Here is a 22147-nt window from a genome sequence, read left to right as displayed (position 1 = left end):
TAGGATTTTTGTACTCACCGTAAAATCCTTTTCTCTGAAGTTCATTGACGCACACAGCTCTATTAATCTTAACCGTAGGGTTATTACACCACCTTCAGGAGAAGACTAGGCAAAACATGTAATACATGTGAAAAACAGAACTGTACAGTTCCACCCAGGGGGCGGTCCCTCTGGCAATAACCCCTCAGCCTGCTTCCTGCAGCTCAGTACGTCAACAAGCAGTATAACGTCAACTAATAGGAGGGGAGGGTGCTGTGTCCGTCAATGAACTTCAGAGGAAAGGATTTTACGGCGAGTACAAAAATCCTATTTTCTCTTTCGTTCATTGACAGACACAGCTCCATTAAACTTCACCGTAGGGACGTCCCCAAGCAGTGTCATAACGAGGGGTGGGAACAGCAAATATAACTTCACCCACAACCAGAGGTGCCCCCCAACGGAGGAGTCACCATCTGAATCACCGCATAAGAACTTGCGGTCAACATTGTCAATGCATTCTGATGGCTATCAAGATGTAACTTTCTCTAACAAGAAGAAAGAGAGTAAATTGCAACATTACACGGCCGCTTGCAAAACTTTGCAGCCAAAAGCAGGCATCAGAAGATGCTCTTGCATCAACTTTGTAGAACTTTGTGAAAGTGTGAACCAAGTCGCCGCCTTACACACCTAGGAGACTGACGCTTGATGTCGGAAGGCCCAAGAGATCCCAATTGCCCTGGTGGAACGGGCTGTGACAGGAAAAGGGGGGCACCTGCCCCTTCAGGGCATAAGCCTGGACCACAATCTGCCTGATCCCCCGTGAGATGGTGGTCGACGAGACCGCCAGCCCTTTTTTTCAGACCAGCTACCGAAACAAACAGAGAATCTGACTTCTGGAAGGGAGCCATGGCAGACAGATATACCCTTAGAGCCCGCACCACGTCCAGGGAATGGCGGGCCACCTCCTTAGGATGTTTCGGCTTAAGTCACAGAGATGGTAACACAACGTCTTCATTGAGGCGGAAGGCCAAAACTACCTGCGGCAGACAAGAAGGTTGTGGAAGCAACACCACCTTATCCCTGTGGATACCCAGATAGGGCGACTTGCAAGACAAGACGGCCAGCTCAGAACACTCCTGGCAGATGTAATAGCCACTAGAAAGACCTGAGAAAGAGTCAACAAGAGAATCTCCCTGATGTTCTCAAACAGCGGTTTCTGAAGCACTGATAGCACCAAGTTCAGATCCCATGGAGGTAGGGGGTGGACTCACTGGAGGGACTACATGCAGAACCCCTTGCACAAAGATGCTCACCAACGAGTAAGACACCAGGGTTCGTTGGAAAAAAAAAAAAAAAAAAAAAAAAAAAAAAAACAGCCAGGGCTGATATCTGTCCCTTGATGGTGTTCAAGGCCAACTTTTGGTCCATTCCACGCTGTAAGAACAGGATCCTGGACACGGAATAGGTGCGTGGACGCCACCCCATCTCCTCACACATGGAGATATAAGCCTTCCACGTACGATGGTATATCTTCCGAGAAGAAGATTTTCGTGCCCCCTGCATAGTGGAAATTACCAAGTCCGACAGACCTCAGTTCCTGGCTTTCAACTGCCATGCCATTAAAACCAGCGACGGTAAAGCAGGATGGAGTATTGGACCTTGCTATACGTGGTCTTCTTGCATCTACAACCGCCAAGAGAGCATCTGTCACCAGGCGTACTAGGTCGGTGTACCAAGAATGCCGAGGCCAATCTGGGGCAATCAGTATTACTGGAATTCCCTCGGCCTTCACTCTGCGGAGCAGATGTGGTAACAGTTTGAGCGGAGGGAAGGCGTAAATCAGCCGGTACTGCTCCCATGGAGCCACTAACACATCTGACACGTCTGTCCAAGGATCTCTTGTCCTGGACACGAACCTCCGCACCTTTCAATTGAGCCGAGAGGCCAGAAGATTCACATCTGGTGTGCCCCACCGCAGGCAAAGAAGCCTGAATACCTCCAGATTCAGAGCTCATTCTCCTGGGTCCAGCATCTGGCGACTTAGATAGTCCATCTGCCAGTTTTCTACTCCCGGGATGTATATGGGCGACAGGGCCAATAATTGTCGCTCTGCCCACCGAAGGATGCAAGCGACCTCCCGTGCTGTAGCCGAGCTTCTTGTTCCTCCTTGATGGTCGACATATGCCACCGCCGTGGCGTTGTCTGACTGGATTCTGATCGGATGTCCTCGTAGTCTCATCGACCATGTGGAGAGGCATAGCCTGATAGTTCGAAGCTCAAGCACATTGATGGGTAACTGGGATTCCTCCCTCAACCAGAGGCCCTGGGTCGATTGTACTCCCAATACTCCACCCCAACCGGTCAGGCTGGCGTCCATTGTGATCACCGTCCAATGAAGAGGTAGGAACGATTTCCTGGACCTAAGGGCCAGAGATCTAAGCCACTAGGGAAGAGAGTCCCTGACTAATTGTCTCACCCGAATCTGCCGATCCATGGATAACAGAGATTTGTCCCATTTGGACAATATATCCTTCTGCAAGACTCTGGTGTGAAATTGGGCGTACAGTACCGCCTCTAAGGAGGCAACCATGAGGCCCAGAACTCGCATGCAAAAACACAGCGACTACCACCTGTGGTTCGTCAACAGCTTCACCGCGGCCCTGAGAGTCTGCAGTTTGTCTGAAGGGAGAAACACTCTTGCTTGCAGTCCAGCAGTAAGCCTAGGTACTCCAGATGCTAAGTCGACACTAGTACCGAGATGCCAGGGAGTCCCCCTGATGGAGTGCAGCGACTACGGAGCAAACCAATGCCATTCTGAACCTCTGTACTTTCACAAAGCAATTGAGGGCTTTTAGGTCCAGGATTCCTCTTCCTTTTCCTTTTTGAGACTACAAAACAGATTGGAATGGAATCCCTGAAACCTTTCCATTTCTGGAACAGGCACTATCACATCACGGCTGAGTAGGTCCCTTACTGCCCCAAACAGGGCCTCCCGGCGAGCCGGGAGTAAGGGCATGCTGGAGGGAAAGAATCTGTTTGGTGGCCAAGAGAGGAACTATCTTGTACCCCAATGAAATCAGTTCACAGACCCATTGGTCGGACAGCCGAGAGGCCCACCGAGCTGCAAACTCCCGAAGGCGACCCACCATCCGTGTGTTGGGCGGGGGGAAAACCTTTATGCAGTAGCACTTTTGCTCGCAGGCTTGCGAGGCCAGGGACGCTTCTGTCCCTCAGTAGTAGCCCTTTCAGTCTGGGAGCGTTTACCTGAGGTCCCGGGTGGATGAAAAAGCCTCTGTCAAGCGGAAAAGCATGGCCCTTGCTTGCGGCGTGACGCTTTACCCGTCCTGGGCTGTGGGAGCAATGTGCTCTTCCCACCAGCGAGCTTCCTAATAATGTCATCCAGCGAGGCTCCAAATAGCCGCTCACCAAGGAAAGGCAAATCCATCAAAAGGCTTTTTTAGATGCCTGGTCCGCAGACCAGCATTTCAGCCAGATCAGCCGCCGCAGCACCACTGCTGATACTGATATGCTCTGGAGAGCAAGGGAAGTGTATACAGGGCCACATCACAGACATACTTAAGGCCGTGCACCAACTGGTCTGCTAGTTCCACGCAGACTGGAGGAGACTGCTGCTTCTCCAATTCATGGTGCAATAGTTTTGCCCACTCAGTAAGGGTCTGCGAAACTAATGCCGTGGCCAGTACTGGTTATAGCGCTGACCCCACTGCCGTAAACATGGACCGGGCCACTGCCTCAGCCCTCCTGTCAGTAGGGTCCTTAAATGCAGGAGCCCCTTCTACCGGGATCGTGGTTACTTTGTTTAACCTGGATACTGGGGAGTCTCAGACCAGGGGAGCTGACCATTTTTTAAGAAGGTTCTCCTCAAAAAGAGGGTAACGCACCGCCATTCTTTTTGGGCCAGAAAAGGTCCGTTGCGGGCTTCCCCATTCCTTGTATATGACCTTATCAAAGTAAGTCAGATACGGAAACACCTTAGGTGTACAGGCTGGCTTACAGGTCCCAAAAGGGACTGCCACCTCAGCAGAGGATCTTGCCACATCCTGCATTATCAGGGTATCACGCACAGTGGTGATAAGTGCTCCAACTAGCGCTTTTTCCTGCGCAGACCCGGACACAGAATCATCCTCACTGTCCGATCGGTCCTGGTCAGCATCCTCGGACACATCAGAACATGGGCCGCCAGTCACTGCGGGGCCAGAGTCTGAATCCGTGCTCTCCCTGGAGGATGGGGGGGGGGGCATTTTTTTTACCCCCCCTTGCGCCCGCACAGCACCTCCACCCTGGCAACGAACATTTCAAGGACCGCCGACAAAGCGTCCAAAGGCACTGCACTATTTGCAGACAAGCCGGTTGCAATTGCAGGGAGGTCTGGGGAAGAAACGCCAGCTTCTGACGCCATGCTGTCCCACCCTGTCCACCACCCTTGGGGACTTAGGACAAGGTGCTCAATCCCACCCTCCTAGCTACTACAGACTGAGGGGCTCCCACCGCATGACTCACCACCCTGACCGAGTGCTGCGCCGTGCTGTTGCTGATGGCTGTGTCCTGTGTCAGCTCACAAGTGTCTAGGAACAAAAAAAAACGTGCTATTCTGAGGCACAGGAACCAGCGCTGTGGAGAAAAACCGTGCTGAGGCTACAAGAAAATGGCACCCTTGTATAGAAAAATAAATTAATTAAAAACAGGAAAAATAGCCAAACTCCGAGAAAATGGCCACTGACCATGCTTTTCACAGAGGCTAACAGAAAATGGCCGACGATCATACTGTACACAGAGAATAAACAGACAATGGCGGCGGCCAGCGCTATGACGGCAGCGCATGCAGAGCCCACAGACACCAGCAGAGAGACAGATAACAGCACAGGGACACAGACAGCCAGTGCAGCCCCCAATCAAGGATCAGAGCCCCCCTGGCTCAGGTACACACACCGCACTACAGCCCAGTCAAGCAGCATTCCCCAGAGGGGGGGGGGGGGGGGAGGAAAACAGGGACAGGTAGAGAAGGAAGGGAGAAGAGGGACCCCCTAATTGACCTACCATGGAATGCCCAGCTGCTCAATCCCGCCAAGGCAGGAAGAGCTGTACTTACCATCCGGGCGAGCTGGATGCACCCCATCACAGACCCACACCTGAACAGTACGGGGTGGCTGCGGGCCACAGCACACTGACAAAGACATCCGTAGTCTGGTCATATGTGTGCCCCGGATTGCGCTCACTGGCCGCCCCTGGAGCTTGAGGGGCATGTCGTGGCCGACCCTGTACGTAGCTAGGGCCTGCACACACTCGATGGCCAGGCTGGGGAGACTACAAGGATCTAGATTATCCAGCCTGCCACCCAGCCGGCTGTTGATAGAAGATCACAGGATCTTAAAATCTTGCGCAAAACATAGAAAGCAGAAAAAAATAAAAAAATAAAAAATAAACACCATCGGTCCTGGGGAGCCTAGGTCCTTCTTCACTAGGCAGAAAAAAAACTGAGCTGCAAGAAGCAGGCTGAGGGGTCATAGCCAGAGGGACCGCCCCCTGTACAGTTCTGTTTTTCACATGTATTACATGTTCTGCCTAGTCCTCTACTGAAGGTGGCATAATAACCCTACGGTCAAGATTAATGGAGCTGTGTCCGTCAGTGAACGAAAGAGAAATTAGTGCGTGCTGCAAATTACCTCCAACATTGCTTGTTTCTTCTTGCTAGAGGCTGCCATTTTGCTAAAGCCCACAGCCCCTGAACAGCAGCAATTTATAAAGCAGAACAAAACCCATGGATTTAACGGTTAAAAAAAACAAAAACAAAAAAAAACAGTTAGCAATCCTGGCATTCTGGGAATGTAACTGTCACATTTGCTTGTGTCCACAACCAAACTTGCAAACCATCAAATGACTAGTGTCATAACTGATCAAATGTGCAGCACCATGGCAGTTACAGAAGCAGCTTCCTTGGCTTTAACGGTTAGAAGGAGTTAATTCTGCTTAAGGTGGTCAGCAAATTGGCCTCTTTAAATTCGGCAGTGCCTAAAAAAGGGAGAGCAATTGAGCATGTGCAGAGCAGGGCAAAACAGTTTATTACTGGATTTTTTTTTTCTTATTTATATTAAAGTCTCAGATTAGAAATTCACAAGAAAAAACTGTTTTGGCACTTATTTGTAAGTTTTACATAGCTATACATGCAAAAGGGGCCAGTCAGACGTTATCTAGCAGGACCTACTTTTCTGACTTAAAGTGGTGTTGCCACCAAAAAATGAAAAGCTGCTTAAAATTCATAAAAAAAAAAAAAAATGTAAAAAAAATAATTGGCAAAAAAAAAAATTTTTTACTCACCTCTAAATACCGGTTGCTAGGGGGTCCCTCGTAGTCTGCCTTCTTCATTGCCCGGGCTGGTGACATCACTTCCCCTTGCGCCGCACATTCACCTGTGACCTGTCACGTGTCCCAGGTGACTGTACGGCGTATCATGGCGCCCTGCGCCGCTCGCGCATGCGCAGTGGGTGCCCGGCTGTGGAGCCACAGCCGGGTGCCCACAGTATGCATGACGGCGCCGCGAGCGGAGCGGGGAACGAGGGGGGGCTTCGTTCCCCCGCATCGCTGGACCCTGGGGCAGGTAAGTGTCCGATTATTAAAAGCCAGCAGCTGCAGTATTTGTAGCTGCTGACTTTTAATTTTTTTTTTTTAAGGGATACCCCACTTTAATGCTATAGTTTGTATATGGTAAAAACAGTTTAGGTTACTTTATTTTGAATAGTAATTAATTAGAGAATAAATTATTATTAGTTAAAAAAAAAAAGAAAAAAAGGCGGAAGCAATAAATCCATGTATAGAAAATCCTTGACAAAGGGAATATCGAATAGCTACCTGCATAGTCCTGTCCTTGCCAGGCTTTGTTCTCCAGTGAAGGGAGAGGCCCAAAGGGACTTTCTGCTGGAAGGAGGAAGAGGCCATCTAAAATGCAATCCACGAAAACTTGAAGGTTTGGTTCAATGTTTGGCCGAAGCTGAGAAAAGAAGTCTACAGCACCCATATCGAGCAGCCACTGAGCAGCTAGGGAATGCTAGGAAAAAAAAAAGAAAAGAGAAGAGTGGACATAAGAAACCCAAGAGAATACATTCTGTTTAGTTGTCATTACATGTAGCAAACTGTCACCTCCTGTCTACCAACAGTGATATGCAGAGCAAGACAAAAATGTTAAAGACAAAGCCATTTGTTCAAGTGATCACTGCCATATTAGAAGTGATCTATCCTCTTATCTTATTCCAATACTAGGCGCTTCTCTTCTGTTCTCTTATACCCCTTATACTTTAATGAATAAAAAAAAAAACCCACACACAACTAACCAGTAAAGTTAGCCCCCGTCGCGAGAATCGTGATCTTTTTATTCTAAGCAAAATAAAAAAATTGTGATTCTCATTTTGGCCAGAATCATGCAGCCAACACCCATATGAACAAGTGTTAAAATAAAAACACAAAGTGGAACTGTACTCTCCCAAATCAACATTGATTTTTAATCCTCGTGCTGCTATCATTAGTAGATAGGAAAGTATAATTTTTACGCATTTTAAACATTTTTTTTTATATTTCTTTGTGGATTATACTTTCTGTTTTTTTGCCTAGGCAAATGATGTCATACATCCCAGAAGTCTTCAGGAGGAGAGGAGGAGGTGTAAAAGCTACGTTAATCTGCCCTTACTTAAGATGGCCATGGGCAGAAATGCTAAGGGGTGCTAGCGGGTTGTTTTTCAAAGTGATTTCTCAGCAAAGTAAAAGCATGGAGACATACATGGATAGCGGAATTTGCTTTGAATATTAAAGGAATTAAATAGAGCTTTCGGTTTGTGGTGCTCAGATGCAGCGAGGATCCACATTAAGCAATGACGCTGAACCAGGAATTAATATTACTGACTAGGAGAGGTGTATGCAACACAAATGCCTTGTCTTTCAAACACGTACAATATTTAGCCCTTTACCCGGAGCTTCACTTTAAATAATAATAAATGCACATAAAAATTCTAATAGTAATTTGATCATCATGATTTGCAGGACAGATGGTAAGCATCCATTACGTTGTTTGTAGATGAGCAGTATCATTGAGTTAATAAAATGAAAATGCATGGTGACAGGTCCACTAAAAGTGTTAATTAATCTGGAAAATGAATTTAATTCTATGCATATGTCACATATTATATTTGATATGATGTGTTTTGACTGATACATATGAGTGAGGTTTTTCACAGAACTATTTTTACTTATGACGCCTATTGTCTATTTATGCAACACCTTTATTTTTCATGTCTTGTAATAAATTTGCTTGGCTAAACAACATAAATACATTTTCTGGCACTTATCTTCTTCAAATTATGTCATGCTAATTTACTTTTGTTTTAAATCAAACATATGTAATAGGGATCTGCATCAAAAGTGAAACGCTTCAAAAGACAGTCACTAGAGGTGCGTTTCCGGGCTTTCTGCCCGCTTTATTGCTTAAAACAGAGATTAGCAGGTTCTGTGCCAATGCAAAAAGATATATCCAGCTAAACAAGCAACAAGCGATTTTTCAGGCTCCTGGCTATCATTTACAGACTTCTCTACTGTCTCAGCCAAAGCTTCTACCACCCCAGCCACAGCCCTGGACAGATTCTCTTAGTAAAGCAGTTCATAGATGAGTCTTTTTTGTTCAACCAACATGTTGAACATAGAATGTGTGGATGAGGGACTCCTCCGCACTAAGCTATTGGATTCCAACAGTGGTGAGACCTCCCAGTCATCAGAATAGACTGATCAGCACCAGAGCCACTTATCAAGCTGAGAAAATCCAACAGGATGGTTGGTTGTTCCCGCTGAACCTGCCAAATTTTGATCCACGTATGGCCAGCTTTAGATCTCTGGTCAATTTAGGCAAACAGGACTAAACCTCACTCCGTCTTTTCTACTGGCATGACGCTTTTATGGCACCTCCTAATACAGGACCTCTGTCGGAGTGCTGTCTCTTCCATTTTTGGGTTAAATCCATCTGGCCTCAGTTGAACTAATCAAATAGACTACCTGTTCTAGACTGTCAGCTCCATTTACATGCCAAAAGTAGCCTTTCCCACTGCCAGTTGTCACACCTACACTGGCTTTGCCCGTCCTTCCATTACTATTTATACAGCATATATATTTCTACAATGCAATCAAATCATAAGTATATATTAGCAGATTACATACCTTGATCAACTTTTGTAGAAGCAGAAGAACTTCCTCCTTCATTGGAACAGTAGGGAAATTAAACCATTCGAGAAGATGTACAAATAAAGACTTCTCTTGGACTAGGTCCACAACAGCTATAAGATTATGGTCCAGTTTACATAGTATGTTTTTAAGAGCTCTTTCTCGAATCTCTACAAGCTGGTGACCTAAAAAGTAATAGGAACTTTTATGTAGACGTAATAATGGTAACAGTTTACATAACTTTCATTTAAAAAAGAGGAACTCCAGCACAAATTGCCATTCCATAAAAACAGAACATAACCCCTTTTGTAATGGGTAAAAATAGGATTTTGAAAACCGCTTACCTGTAAAATCCTTTTCTTGGGAGTACATCATAGGACACAGAGTCTCAAGTAATTACTTGGTGGGTTATAGGCCTACCTTCAGGTGTTGACACTGGTATAACCAATACAGGAAGTTGACTCCCCTATATAACCCCTCCTCCTTCCAGGAGCACTCAGTTTTTGTAGCCAAGCAATACAAGTAATATACTCTCACCCCATAAAACAGAGGGGCAGGAGCTCTGTGTCCTATGATGTACTCCAAGAAAAGGATTTTACAAGTAAGCCATTTTAAAAATCCTATTTTATTTATCGTACATCATAGGACACAGAGTCTCAAGTAATTACTTGGTGGGATGTCCCATAGCAATGCTAGTTGAGGGGAGGGAGACACAACCCGTAGGGTAACCCCCAGACCTGAGGACTTATACTGCTGCCTGCAGCACACTGCGCCCAAAGGCGATATCCTCATTCCATCTTACATGCACTTGATAACATTTTGCGAATGCATGTACTGAAGGCCAAGTCGTGGCTTTGCAGATTTGAGACCTGGAGGCCTGGTGACGCACTGCCCAAGAAGCACCAACCGCTCTGGTAGAGTGTACCTCAACTTGAAAAGGGGGAATCTTTCCCTTTAAGTGCTCATGCACACGGACATTTTAAAAAACTGGCTGCAAAGCTAGCTCGACGCCTGGAAAAAAAAAATAAAAAAAAAAAAATCGACGTTAAAAACTCGATTTTTACGGCGTTTTGCATTGCCGTTTTTGAGCGGTTTTTAGAGTTAACGTTAAGTAGCGTTTTTTAAAGAAACACATCTCTTGGCGATAGCATTAAGAAAACAAAGAAAATGTTACGCGTTTATGCGTGATTCGCGTTTTTACAGCTCTAGCTCCGCGCCACGGAACGCACTGGTCCTGGTTTTTTTTTACAGCTTAAAAACGCCTATCCCATTTGCAGCTCAAAATGCCTAGGTGGGCATGAAGCTATAGACCAACATGGACAGGTGTTTTTAAGCTGCAAAAAAATGCTCAAAAAAGCGGCTGTAAAAACGTCTGTGTGCATGAGGCTTAAATCATAAGTTTGAATTATAACTTGCCAAATGCACAGTGGATTTTGACGCTGCCTGTCCCTTCTTAGGACCCTCTGGCAGAAGAAATAAGACATCAGTCTTAGGAATCAGAGCAGTTGTCTTAAATAAATTTTCACTGCTCTCACTACATCAAGACAATGTAATGACCTTTCTTCCCTGGAACAAGGTCTTGGGAAAAAACCCTGGCAGGACAATATCTTCATTCAGATGAAAGCCTGAAACCACTTTTGGCAAAAAACCTGGACGAGGGCGTAACACCACTCTGTCCTCATGAATAATCAAATATGACTCCTTAGTCCCCTTTCACACATGCGGACACTATGTCCATATTTCATCCATCCGTTTGCGGATGAAATACAGACATACATGCATTCCTATGGGATAGCGGGTGTCTGTGGATAAACATCCGCAGACACCCGCTATCGTCCGATTCTGCAGACAGAGGAAAATCCTATTTTTCTATCCGTCTGCAGAGCAGATCGGATGAACACGGACAGACGGTCCATGCTCATCCGATCCCCCATAGAGAAGAGCGGAGAGCTGACAGGGCGGTCCCTGCACAGTGTGCCGGGACCTCCCCGTTATCCGCCGGCTCAGCGGGGACAATGGAGCGATCCTCGCTGAGCAAGCGGATCATCACGGGGCGGATCATTACTGATCCGTCCCGTGTGAAAGGGGCCTTACAAGAAAGAGCAGCCAATTCTGAAATCCTCCTTGCTGAGGATATAGCTAACGAAAATATCAGCTTCCTAGTCAGAAGGACTAAGGGAGTGATGGCGAACCTTGGCACCCCAGATGTTTTGGAACTACATTTCCCATGATGCTCCACTACACTGCAGAGTGCATGAGCATCATGGGAAATGTAGTTCCAAAACATCTGGGGTGCCAAGGTTCGCCATCACTGGACTAAGGTAACATGCTGCAAACGGTTCGAATGGCTGTTTTTGTAACACTGACAAAACTAAATTTAAGTCCCAAGGGCTTAAGAGTGATTTAACTGGTGGATTAATCCGCAGCACTCCTTGCATGAAACCCTGGACTAAAGAATGCATAGCAAGCATTCTTTGAAATAAAAACTGATAAGGCTGAGATTTGGCCCTTAATAGTACTCAGGGCCAACTTCATCTCTACGCTTAATTGTAGAAAGGTAAGAATTCTGCCTATGATATATCTTCAAGGGTACCAATCCTTGGACTCACACCAGGAAACATAAGCTTTCCAGGCTCTATAATATATAGCTCTAGAAGCTGGCTTCCTAGCATTAATCAAAGTAGAGATAACTGACCTGGAAAGCCCACGTTTATTCAGAATGTGGGTCTCAATAGCCAAGCCGTTAAATTTAGAGTTTGTAAAATAGGATGGAATATCGGCCCCTGAGAAAGCAGGTCTGGCCTTAGTGGGAAGAGCCCTGGACCCTCCACTGCCATCCTTACGATGTCTCTGCGTACCATGACCTTCTGGGCCATGCTGGTGCTACCAGTATTACAGATTTTCTTTCCAACTTGATCCCGCAAAGAACTTGAGGTAGCAACTGAAATCGGGGAAAAGTGCATAGATCAGTAAAAACTGATCCCACGGGGTCGCCAACACATCTGTTCCGTATGCGAGTGGGTTCCCTGTCCAGGATCTGGACGCAAAGTTGACTAGCTTAGTGTTGAATCTGGACACTAAAAGGTCGTCTACGTCCAGAGTCCCCCATCTTTGGCAAACAGCCTGAAACACCCTGGGGTGAAGAGACCATTCTCCTGGGAGTAACTGCCGACGACTTAAGATAGTCCACCTGCCAATTCTCTACTCCCGGAATGAAAACTGCCGATAGGCATGGGACATTCTCTTCTGTCCAAGTTAGAATCTGGTTCACCTCTCTCTGAGCTGAGAGACTCTTGGTGACCCCTTGTGATTGATATATGCCACAGCCGTGGCATTGTCGGAATGGATCCTGGCAGGACAATTCTTTAACCTGGAGGTCCAGGTTTCTAGAGCCAGATACACTGCCGGAATCTCTAGGATGTTGATGGGCAAGGCTCCTACTCCCCACCTTAGGTACCTTTACGGTAGGTCTGGAAGACATAGTGCAAAGCACAAGCAGAGGTACACACAAAATAACAGTTCTTTTGCTACGAAGTAACAATCTGTCTGGAAATGCCCGTTTACACCCTTACGTGCCCAGTGCTTTGGTGTCTTAGTGTGACAGACTGCCTCTCTTCAGTTAAAAAGTCTTTCTGAAATTAGAGTGTCTGTGATATAAAGCCTCAGGTGGAGCCTGATTGGCATCCTCAGCGCTTCCCCTCAGCTATGCGTTACATCCATACACAGTACCACGTGACCTTGCGGACATGCCCCGCTAAGGACCTGAATGGCCAACACAAAGTAAGGTGAACGTACTATACACCTCTACAAGGGGGGGGGGGGGGGAGTGTAAGTTACTCCTTATAGAGGAGACATTTATAAGGCATATAAGGTATATAGAAGGAAAAAGCAAAGCTTCTTCCCTTACCTTCTCCTCGCTGCAGGATACTGCTGATTTAACAGACAGATCCAACTTTCACCCATCACGACGGGCTGCGTTTAAACACGCTCAAAGACTGGGGCCCTTTTAAAAGGGGTTCCACTCCTTTGGGCCTTGTATAGCACCCCTCAGGACAACTTTAGGAAATGTAGCAAGACCAAAAAGCATCCTGGTTCCTAGGGTCCAGCTCTCAAAGAGAAGCATTACAGGCAAAACCTTGTTCTTGCATCGAGGTCCAGGTACCATCTTATGGCCTCAGTGGCGAGGATGGATCTGATTGTGGAGGTTTCTTTAAATCCAGCATGGATCCCTCCTGGAGCTCCGCAGAGCACATCTTCATTCGTGACCAACACTGGCGAAAAAAACCTGGAAGGAGGAGGGGTTATATAGGGGAGTCAACTTCCTGTATTGGTTATACCAGTGTCAACACCTGAAGGTAGGCCTATAACCCACCAAGTAATTACTTGAGACTCTGTGTCCTATGATGTACGATAAAGAAAATACAACTGCTACTGAAAACTAAACCCATATCATCCATATTTGTAGGGAAATGGGTGACAGATTGCATCCTTGGCCAGTCTTGCTGATCACAGCCAAGCAGGTATGACCCCCCTGTCTAGTCGAGGGAACACAACGGACACATGGAGAGTACAATAACAAAAGGAGGTCCTAAACCGCTTATTTCTCTCCAAATATTCCAAAGCACACATTTCTGTAGAAATGGCTGTGGGCACTGAAGCGACCACCAGCAGGAACTGTGAATAGTCAAAGCAAGAAAATGTCACCAGCACACCATGGATCTCCAAAACCTTTTCCGTCACATGACTGATGAAGGTTTTGAAGGTTTCCTGCGAGGCTCCAAAACGTTGCCATCTGCTGCAATGGTGTGACCGCTCAAAGCTTTGGACCTGTTCTGGAGATCCATGGTATGCTGGTGACATTCTCTTGCTTTGATAATCTCCAAACACATAAAAAATGAACAATTTGAATTATTTACACCAGACTTAAAGCGGAGCTCCACCCAAACGGGTATGTTCCGCTTGTCTGACTTTTCTCCCCCTCCGCTTGGCATCTTTGGGGGGGGGGGGGGCAAGAGCAGGTACCTGGTTTTGACAGGTACCTGCTTCCACTTCCAGTTGAGTATGCAACTCAGTCTGAAGTTTGGCCCCCCCTCCTCCTTCCCCTGCAGCCGGCCCATTCACAAAGCACTTCACTGCCGGTTTCCCTTAGCCAAGACAGCAGCGCCAGCACCCAAGAGCCGATTGAAGAATCGGCTCGGGTAAGGAAACCACAGGATGCCTGGACAGGCAAGCATCCCAATAGTAAAAGGCAGCAGCTACAGTATTGGGGGGGGTGCAGAACTCCTCTTCAAGTAGCATATCTGGAGTTATGTCCCATCATACATTGTCGGATAGCTGTGGGTGGAGGGATGGCATTCTGACCTCATAGCTAGGCTTACAAAAGCACATAAGAATAGAAGTCAATGTACAATTCTTTAATGAAAACGCTACTGAATGGGTTAAACTGACAGAGAGGTTGGATAAGAATGGAGCTTGGTTTGATCAATCATATGCACATTATTAAACTGGCTATGAACTTTTCTTGTCTATAAAGCTAAAGCAGCACTTAGAACGTGTCCCTATCTGTACAGGCAGCCGGCATCTGGCCACTCCATCTGCTGATATCCACCCCTTGTCCTGTAAATGACACTGTCAGGTTGGCGCTATCCTCTTAAGTTCTTTTATTCTTTCAGTTTACATAACCTAAATTTACTTCAAAGAATTAGGATTTAAAAGAAAAAAAAAAAGTTTAAATCAAGCCTAAAAAACAAAGAATAAACCATATTAAAAGCATTACCAAGTTTGTTCACCAGTGAAGACAGGTCCATTGTAGCGGATCACTTCCCTGCTACCTCTTTGGTTTTGACACCTTCTGTGAAATGAAACAGTATAATTACAAAAGTAACAAATCTGCCATGGGGCCAGTCTTATTAGCACTGTGCTATACACTTTTCTTTATTAAAGCTGAACACCAGTCAGGAATAAAAGAAACAATTAATATAGTTCTGTATTCATTAATAAATCATGAAAATGTATGTTGTAAATGCAACCAGAGAAAATACTGGTGTTTGAATTACAGAACACAGTAGCGGCGTAGGGGCAGGAAAGCCCAAGGGCATCTAGTGGGAGACCCACTAATAAACACGGTGGTGTCAGATGGCCTCAGCCCTTGGATCGCTTTAAGACAGCGAAGATTTGACTTACCTTACCTATTCTAGGTAAATATTTAAAAAGGATCCTTACCCCAATCATACCCTTGAGTGTTCATTAAGTCCAATGGCCAGAATAAAATAATATCCTGGCCAATGGAATAAGCGAGTGTCTTGACGCACCTAAATGCATTTGCAAAACATGGCTCTGGCGTTTTTTCTTCCCCTGGAGTAGGCTGGATTCACACTTATGCGTTTTTAGTGCTTTTTGCACTACAGAACGTGCTCCATAGGAAACCATGGTAAATGGACTGTAGTGCAAATCTGCAAAATGCAAAAAGCGCAAAAAATGCATAGGCGTGAATCCAGCCTAAAGGCATCCAGGAGAGGGAAAAAAAAAAACAAACAAAAAAAAAAAAAACACATCCTGTGTGCATGAGGCCTTATCTATCCCGATAGTACTATATTCCTATCAAATCAAAGTCAAGTTAAAGTACATGTAAAAAGGTGTAGCTTTTACAGCAATTTGCATTTTGTTAGTATTTAATTACACTTTACAAGAAAATCAAAGTATAATTATCTGGAAATATCAAACAAACTTATCTGAGAGTGGCACAGCCTGAACACTCGATCGTTTAGGAAATTGACATTTATAATCCGTGACACATTGTGACTTCTCTACCAGCAATCACAGAGTGTTCCTCGTCTCTTCAAATTGTTTTTCTTTGAGAAACTATCAGAAAAGCAGCGCAGGACAAACACAGTCCAGACACCAATATTCTCTTCACCCAGATTATAACAAACAGGCACACTCAGGTCATCTGAGCATACACATTTTGTATCGTATCTGATGGCCAGAAGCAGCAAGTACATACCTTACAGCAGGGCTCTCAAACTGGCGGCCCTCCAGCTGTTGTGAACCTACAAGTCCCATCATGCTCTGCCTGTGGGAGTCATGCTTGTAACCGTCAGCCTTGCAATGCCTCATGGGACTTGTAGTTTCACAACAGCTGGAGGACCGCCAGTTTGAGACCCCTGCCTTAGAGGGTACCTTCATAATAAACATTTGCAGTGCAGTTAAGGGGCCCCGTTACTTTACGAGTTTTACATGTATATCTGCTGTCTTCATCTTGCTATATTCTTGACAATTCTTACATTGGGTAAGAATTGTCATGTCCTCATTCAACAGTAGGAGTGTCATTCTGACATAATCTATGTGACAGCTGATTGGAGGAAAGGCACACACCCCTTTTCCACATTGGCAGAAGGAAGAGCCGTGCTTTTACAAGGCAAGCTCTCTGCTAATCTATTTGTAGCAACCTCCCACAAGACGCACATTCCATTCTGCTTTTATCGCCTGTGTCGAACAACTTGTCAGAAGTTATCATGCTGATAACAGAGGAACGGAGCAGCACAAAACACATAGTGCTTTGGAGAGAGATAAGGAAACACTACCGATATACGTGCCCAGCTCAAATTTTATGAATCGGGTTTACATCCACTTTAAAAGCAGAGTTCCACCCAAAAGTGGAACTTCCACTCATTTTTTTCCTCCCCCTCTCCGGTGCCACAATTGCCACCTTTCGGGGGGGGGGCAGACAAGATACCTGTCTTTAACAGGCTGTTGATGCAGATGCTGCGGATAATGACAAAACGGCTTGGCCCCCTCCTCTTCCCCCTTGGCGCCGGCCCAGTAGAAAAGAGGAACGGAGCTTTGTGCATGCTCAGTAGGGTTCCTGGCGTGAAGCCGTAAGGCTACACTACTGGGTTCCTTTACACATTATGGCGGCAGCAGCAGCCGACAGCTGATGGAAACAATAGCTGTGGTGCCGACATCGCTGGACGCCAGGACAGGTAAGTGTCCTACTAAAAGCCAGGAGCTGCAGTGTGTGTGTAGCTGATGGTTTTTAATTTTTGCAGTGGTGGGCAGACCTGCACTTTAAGTTACAACCCTGTGGGCCAACCATGGTTTCTGCAAAGCCTGGCCAAAAAAGTAGCATTTTGAGTGATCAGTGCTGCCCTGTGTATATGCTAGGATGGTGCATTGTGCCTTTTTAGAATAGTAACAAGGATGGAGCTGCTGTAGTGCTCATCCAGAAATCTGCACATGTACAAGGTGCTCCCTTACCCCATCACAGCAGCACTGAGCTTAGCACTACGGTGACAAGGGGAGGTTAGAGCACTTGCCCATGTGGGGGCCTGTGGACATGGGTCAGGGCGGAGCCCCCTCTCTTGTCCATGGGTCTGTGCAGCACCCTCTCCCTTGACCACACATGGGGAAGCGCTCTAACCTCCCCTTGTCACCGTAGTGCTAAGCTCAGTGCTTCAAGGGAGGACAAGGAAGGGGGAGCCGGGGAGGCGCACGGACCCGTGGGCAAGGGAGGGGGAGACGCGCGGACCCGTGGGCAAGGGAGGGGGAGGCGCGCGGACCCGTGGGCAAGGGAGGGGGAGGCGCGCGGACCCGTGGGCAAGGGAGGGGGAGGCGCGCGGACCCGTGGGCAAGGGAGGGGGAGGCGCGCGGACCCGTGGGCAAGGGAGGGGGAGGCGCGCGGACCCCTGGGCAAGGGAGGGGGAGGCGCGCGGACCCCTGGGCAAGGGAGGGGGAGGCGCGCGGACCCCTGGGCAAGGGAGGGGGAGGCGCGCGGACCACTGGGCAAGGGAGGGGGAGGCGCGCGGACCACTGGGCAAGGGAGGGGGAGGCGCGCGGACCACTGGGCAAGGGAGGGGGAGGCGCGCGGACCACTGGGCAAGGGAGGGGGAGGCGCGCGGACCACTGGGCAAGGGAGGGGGAGGCGCGCGGACCACTGGGCAAGGGAGGGGGAGGCGCGCGGACCCCTGGGCAAGGGAGGGGGAGGCGCGCGGACCCCTGGGCAAGGGAGGGGGAGGCGCGCGGACCCCTGGGCAAGGGAGGGGGAGGCGCGCGGACCCCTGGGCAAGGGAGGGGGAGGCGCGCGGACCCCTGGGCAAGGGAGGGGGAGGCGCGCGGACCCCTGGGCAAGGGAGGGGGAGGCGCGCGGACCCCTGGGCAAGGGAGGGGGAGGCGCGCGGACCCCTGGGCAAGGGAGGGGGAGGCGCGCGGACCCCTGGGCAAGGGAGGGGGAGGCGCGCGGACCCCTGGGCAAGGGAGGGGGAGGCGCGCGGACCCCTGGGCAAGGGAGGGGGAGGCGCGCGGACCCGTGGGCAAGGGAGGGGCGACGCGCGGACCCGTGGGCAAGGGAGGGGCGACGCGCGGACCCGTGGGCAAGGGAGGGGCGACGCGCGGACCCGTGGGCAAGGGAGGGGGTGCTGCGTGGACAAGGGAGGGGGCGCCGCGCAGACAAGGGAGGGGGCGCCGCGCAGACAAGGGAGGGGGCCACGTGGACAAGGCAGAGGGCGCCGCACAGACATGTGAACAAAGAATTGAATGCAATACGGCAGCTCCACACTTGTTCCTGTGATGAAGGGGGCACACTCAGTATACCAGCTGTCATAGCTTAGGTTGTTGCCAATCAAGCGCATAAAGCCTGCGCCGCTCTTTTAAAATGAGAAAATAGAGCAGATCTCACTCCTAATTAAGAAAGGAGATATGTGCCTGTTTGAACGCGTAGTGATGAGCTCAGGAAGGTTCGGATCCTGGTCTGAACCCACCTTAGCTATCCTGTCAGGAAGCGGTCACTGCAAACTGCCAATCATAAGCCGCTGTGGCATTCCACGTGTCCCACCTATACAAGGGGTGTGTATACCTGCAGCAGTGGGACAGGGAATGCTCTGGCTGCCTATGATTGGCTGTATGCAGTGACAGCTTCCTGGCAGGCTAGCCCAGGTGGGTTCAGACTTGGATCCGAACGTTCCAGAGTCAATCCCCGATTAGAAGTATCTGTTCCGATTTCTATGTCTTGTCTGCACCAGACATGGCACTGAGCTGGAGACGATTCCTATGCCCACCACTCTACTGGGAGCAAGAGAGAGAAGAAGGTTGTTAGTCATACATGTTCCAGGGTTCAGAGTTGGGCATATAGGAAGAGAAAGGAATGTCCCCAGTCTATGTGATGTGCAGTGTGCTCCCAGACAACCTCCACCTGGGATATCAGAGGGTGACAACACAGCAGACCAGGGAATAGACAGTTGTCACCCCATTACAGGAAGTACACGGACAAGGCCAGCCTGGCAGGATCACCAGATCTTTTGTTGCACATCTAAAACGCCGGAAATGACATTGATCAGTCTCATCTTCTAGGGGATTCCTATACAGATTAGGAAGTGTGTGGAGGAACCACAGATCTCAGCATGCCTACTACATTCAGATAAGCAGGGAAGTTGCATGCTTTCTACAGTGACTGAGAGACCATAGCATACAATGGAATGATGGAGAGAAGAACAGCCAATCGGCGATGGTACCAGCAGTGGGCACCCATACACCACATACCTGTCAGGTGTACGATGTGATCGCACTCTTATAGATGATGGATGAATAATACTGCTTCCATCTATTCTATACACTTCCCGGCTGCTCTCCGCCCCGCCCATCCGATCACCCACCACCAATCACTAAACACTGCACGTGCAGCCAATCATCATGCTCATCGCTACATCTGTTTCCAGCAATGTGCATGAGAGAAGGGCGCGGATTGGCGGAGAGCGGCCGTGTGACGGTTATGGGATGTGTTCTGCTGGAGGGAAAGGGAGAGGGAAAGTTGGAATTGCTGTCTTCCATGTGTTCGGTGTATGTACATAGGCGGGTGTGGGCTATAGGAGGAGCACAGTCCACACTGAGCTATAGCACCAGTGTATGTATTATCACAATGGAGCTTCTATACAGAGGGGCACCTTATTGGGGCCATTCTATACAGAAGGGAATTCTATACAAGGGGGCACCTTATGGGGGCCATTCTATACAAGGGGGCACCTTATGGGGGCCATTCTATACAGAGGGGAATTCTATACATGGGGGCCATTCTATACAGAGGGGCACCTTATTGGGGCCATTCTATACAGAGTGGCATTCTATACAGGGGGGCACCTTATGGGGGCCATTCTATACAGAGGGTCAGCTTATTGGGGCCATTCTATACAGAGGGGTACCTTGTGGGGGGCATTCTATACAGAGGGGCACCTTGTGGGGGCCATTCTATACAGAAGGGCACCTTATTGGGGCCACTCTATACATAGGGGCATTCTATACAAGGGGGCACCTTATGGGGGCCATTCTATACAGAGGGACATTCTATACAAAGGGTACCTTATGGGGGCCATTCTATACAGGGGGGTGCCTTATTGGGGCCATTCTATACAGAGGGACATTCTATACAAGGGGCACCTTATGGGGGCCATCCTATACAGGGGGGCACCTTATTGGGGCCATTCTATACAGAGGGGCACCTTATCAAGGCCATTCTATACAGAGTAGCACCTTATCGGGGCCATTCTATACAGAGGGGCACCTTATCTGGGCCATTCTATATAGAGGGGCACCTTATCTGGGCCATTCTATACAGAGGGGCACCTTATCTGGGCCATTCTATACAGAGGGGCACCTTATCTGGGCCATTCTATACAGAGGGGCACCTTATCGGGCCATTCTATACAGAGGGGCACCTTATCAGGGGCCATTCTATGCAGAGGGGCACCTTATTGGGGCCATTCTATACTGGGGGCACTGGAGCTTTCTTTGAAATGGGGTTCTTATTTTGAGGCCCCATTAATGCTTGAATGATGCCACTGTTGCATTTTTAGTGCTTTTCTTTTGCATGTATTTATAGAGCATTTTTTGGAGCGGCACTGTTCATTTGAATGGGCCCCCTCCGCTCCATAAGCCCCCTAAAGAAGCTCATGTAACACATTTTGGGCCAAGCACTTTTTGCATCGAACTGAAAATGAGCAACTATTACCCGTGTTTGGGGTGTCATTAACCACTTTTACTCCCCTTCGTGATCTGGCTATTTTTTGCGACACGGCACTGCGTTATCTTAAAGTGGTTGTAAACTCTCGTGTTTTTTCACCTTAATGCATCCTATGTATTAAGGTGAAAAAACACCCGGCAGTGACCAGCCCCACCCCCCCCCCCATTTTACTTACCTGAGCCCCGTATTTGTCGGCAGAGACATGCTCTCCCTCTCTCCATGTGGTCCCGGCTCTTGATTGGATAGATTGAAAGCAGTGCAGCCATTGGCTCCCACTGCTGTCAATCAATTCCAATGACATGGGGCCGAGTCGGCATTCGTGTCTGTGGACGCTGGACTCGAGAGTGCACCCATAAGGTAACCCCCGGGGAGAGCGCTTCTCCTAGGGCAGCGAACATTGGCACCCCAGATGTTTTGGAACTACATTTCCCATGATGATCATGCACTCTGCAGTGTAGTTGAGCATTATGGTAAATGCAGTTCCAAAACATCTGGGGTGCTAAGGTTCGCCATCACTGTCGTAGTGGGTTATCTGATGTGGGGAGGAGCTGCGAGAGCTGCCGGGGGACCCCAGAAGAGCAGGTTCGGGGCCACTCTGTGCAAAACGAGCGGCACAGTCGAGGTAAGTATGACACACTTGTTATTTAACCACTTACCAACCGCCACACGACGATGTACGTCCCTTTTTTGAAGAGGGATATCTCGGTAACGGCAGCAGCTGCTGCCACAACCGAGGTATCCATCTCTTCAGGCGGCGGTTCAGTAAACGATAATGGTGGTCTCTGCAGGAGATTAGTCGCAAAAACACAGTTATCGGCAGCGGGAGAGGTGCCACCACCGCTCTCACGCGCTGCTTACTGGAGCCGTCGGCGGAGGCAATTGGGTCCTATCTGTGGCTGGGTATGGAGATGAGTGAGGCCCCCACCCATCTCCATACCATAGCAG

General features: G+C 48.4%; 1 protein-coding gene across 1 annotated transcript in view; it reads right to left on the bottom strand.

Annotated features, from left to right (window-relative positions):
- Positions 1–19829, bottom strand: part of RTTN (rotatin) — a 314933-nt gene extending 295104 nt beyond the window's left edge. The window contains exons 1-4 of the mRNA XM_077492379.1: positions 19729–19829; positions 14972–15046; positions 9193–9380; positions 6847–7042 (exon numbers count right to left, since the gene is read on the bottom strand). Of these exons, the coding sequence (XP_077348505.1) occupies positions 6847–7042; positions 9193–9380; positions 14972–15002 (415 nt within the window). The 5' untranslated portion in view covers positions 15003–15046; positions 19729–19829. The remainder of the gene's footprint in view (positions 1–6846; positions 7043–9192; positions 9381–14971; positions 15047–19728) is intronic.
- Positions 19830–22147: the final 2318 nt, after the last annotated feature.

This window comes from Lithobates pipiens, unplaced genomic scaffold (assembly GCF_037356315.1).
Source record: "Lithobates pipiens isolate NorthernLeopardFrog02 unplaced genomic scaffold, aLitPip1_a1.2 Scaffold_19, whole genome shotgun sequence".
NCBI lineage: Eukaryota > Metazoa > Chordata > Amphibia > Anura > Ranidae > Lithobates > Lithobates pipiens.
Note: the sequence above shows the minus strand (reverse complement) of the source record. Positions and strands in the feature narration are given on the sequence as shown.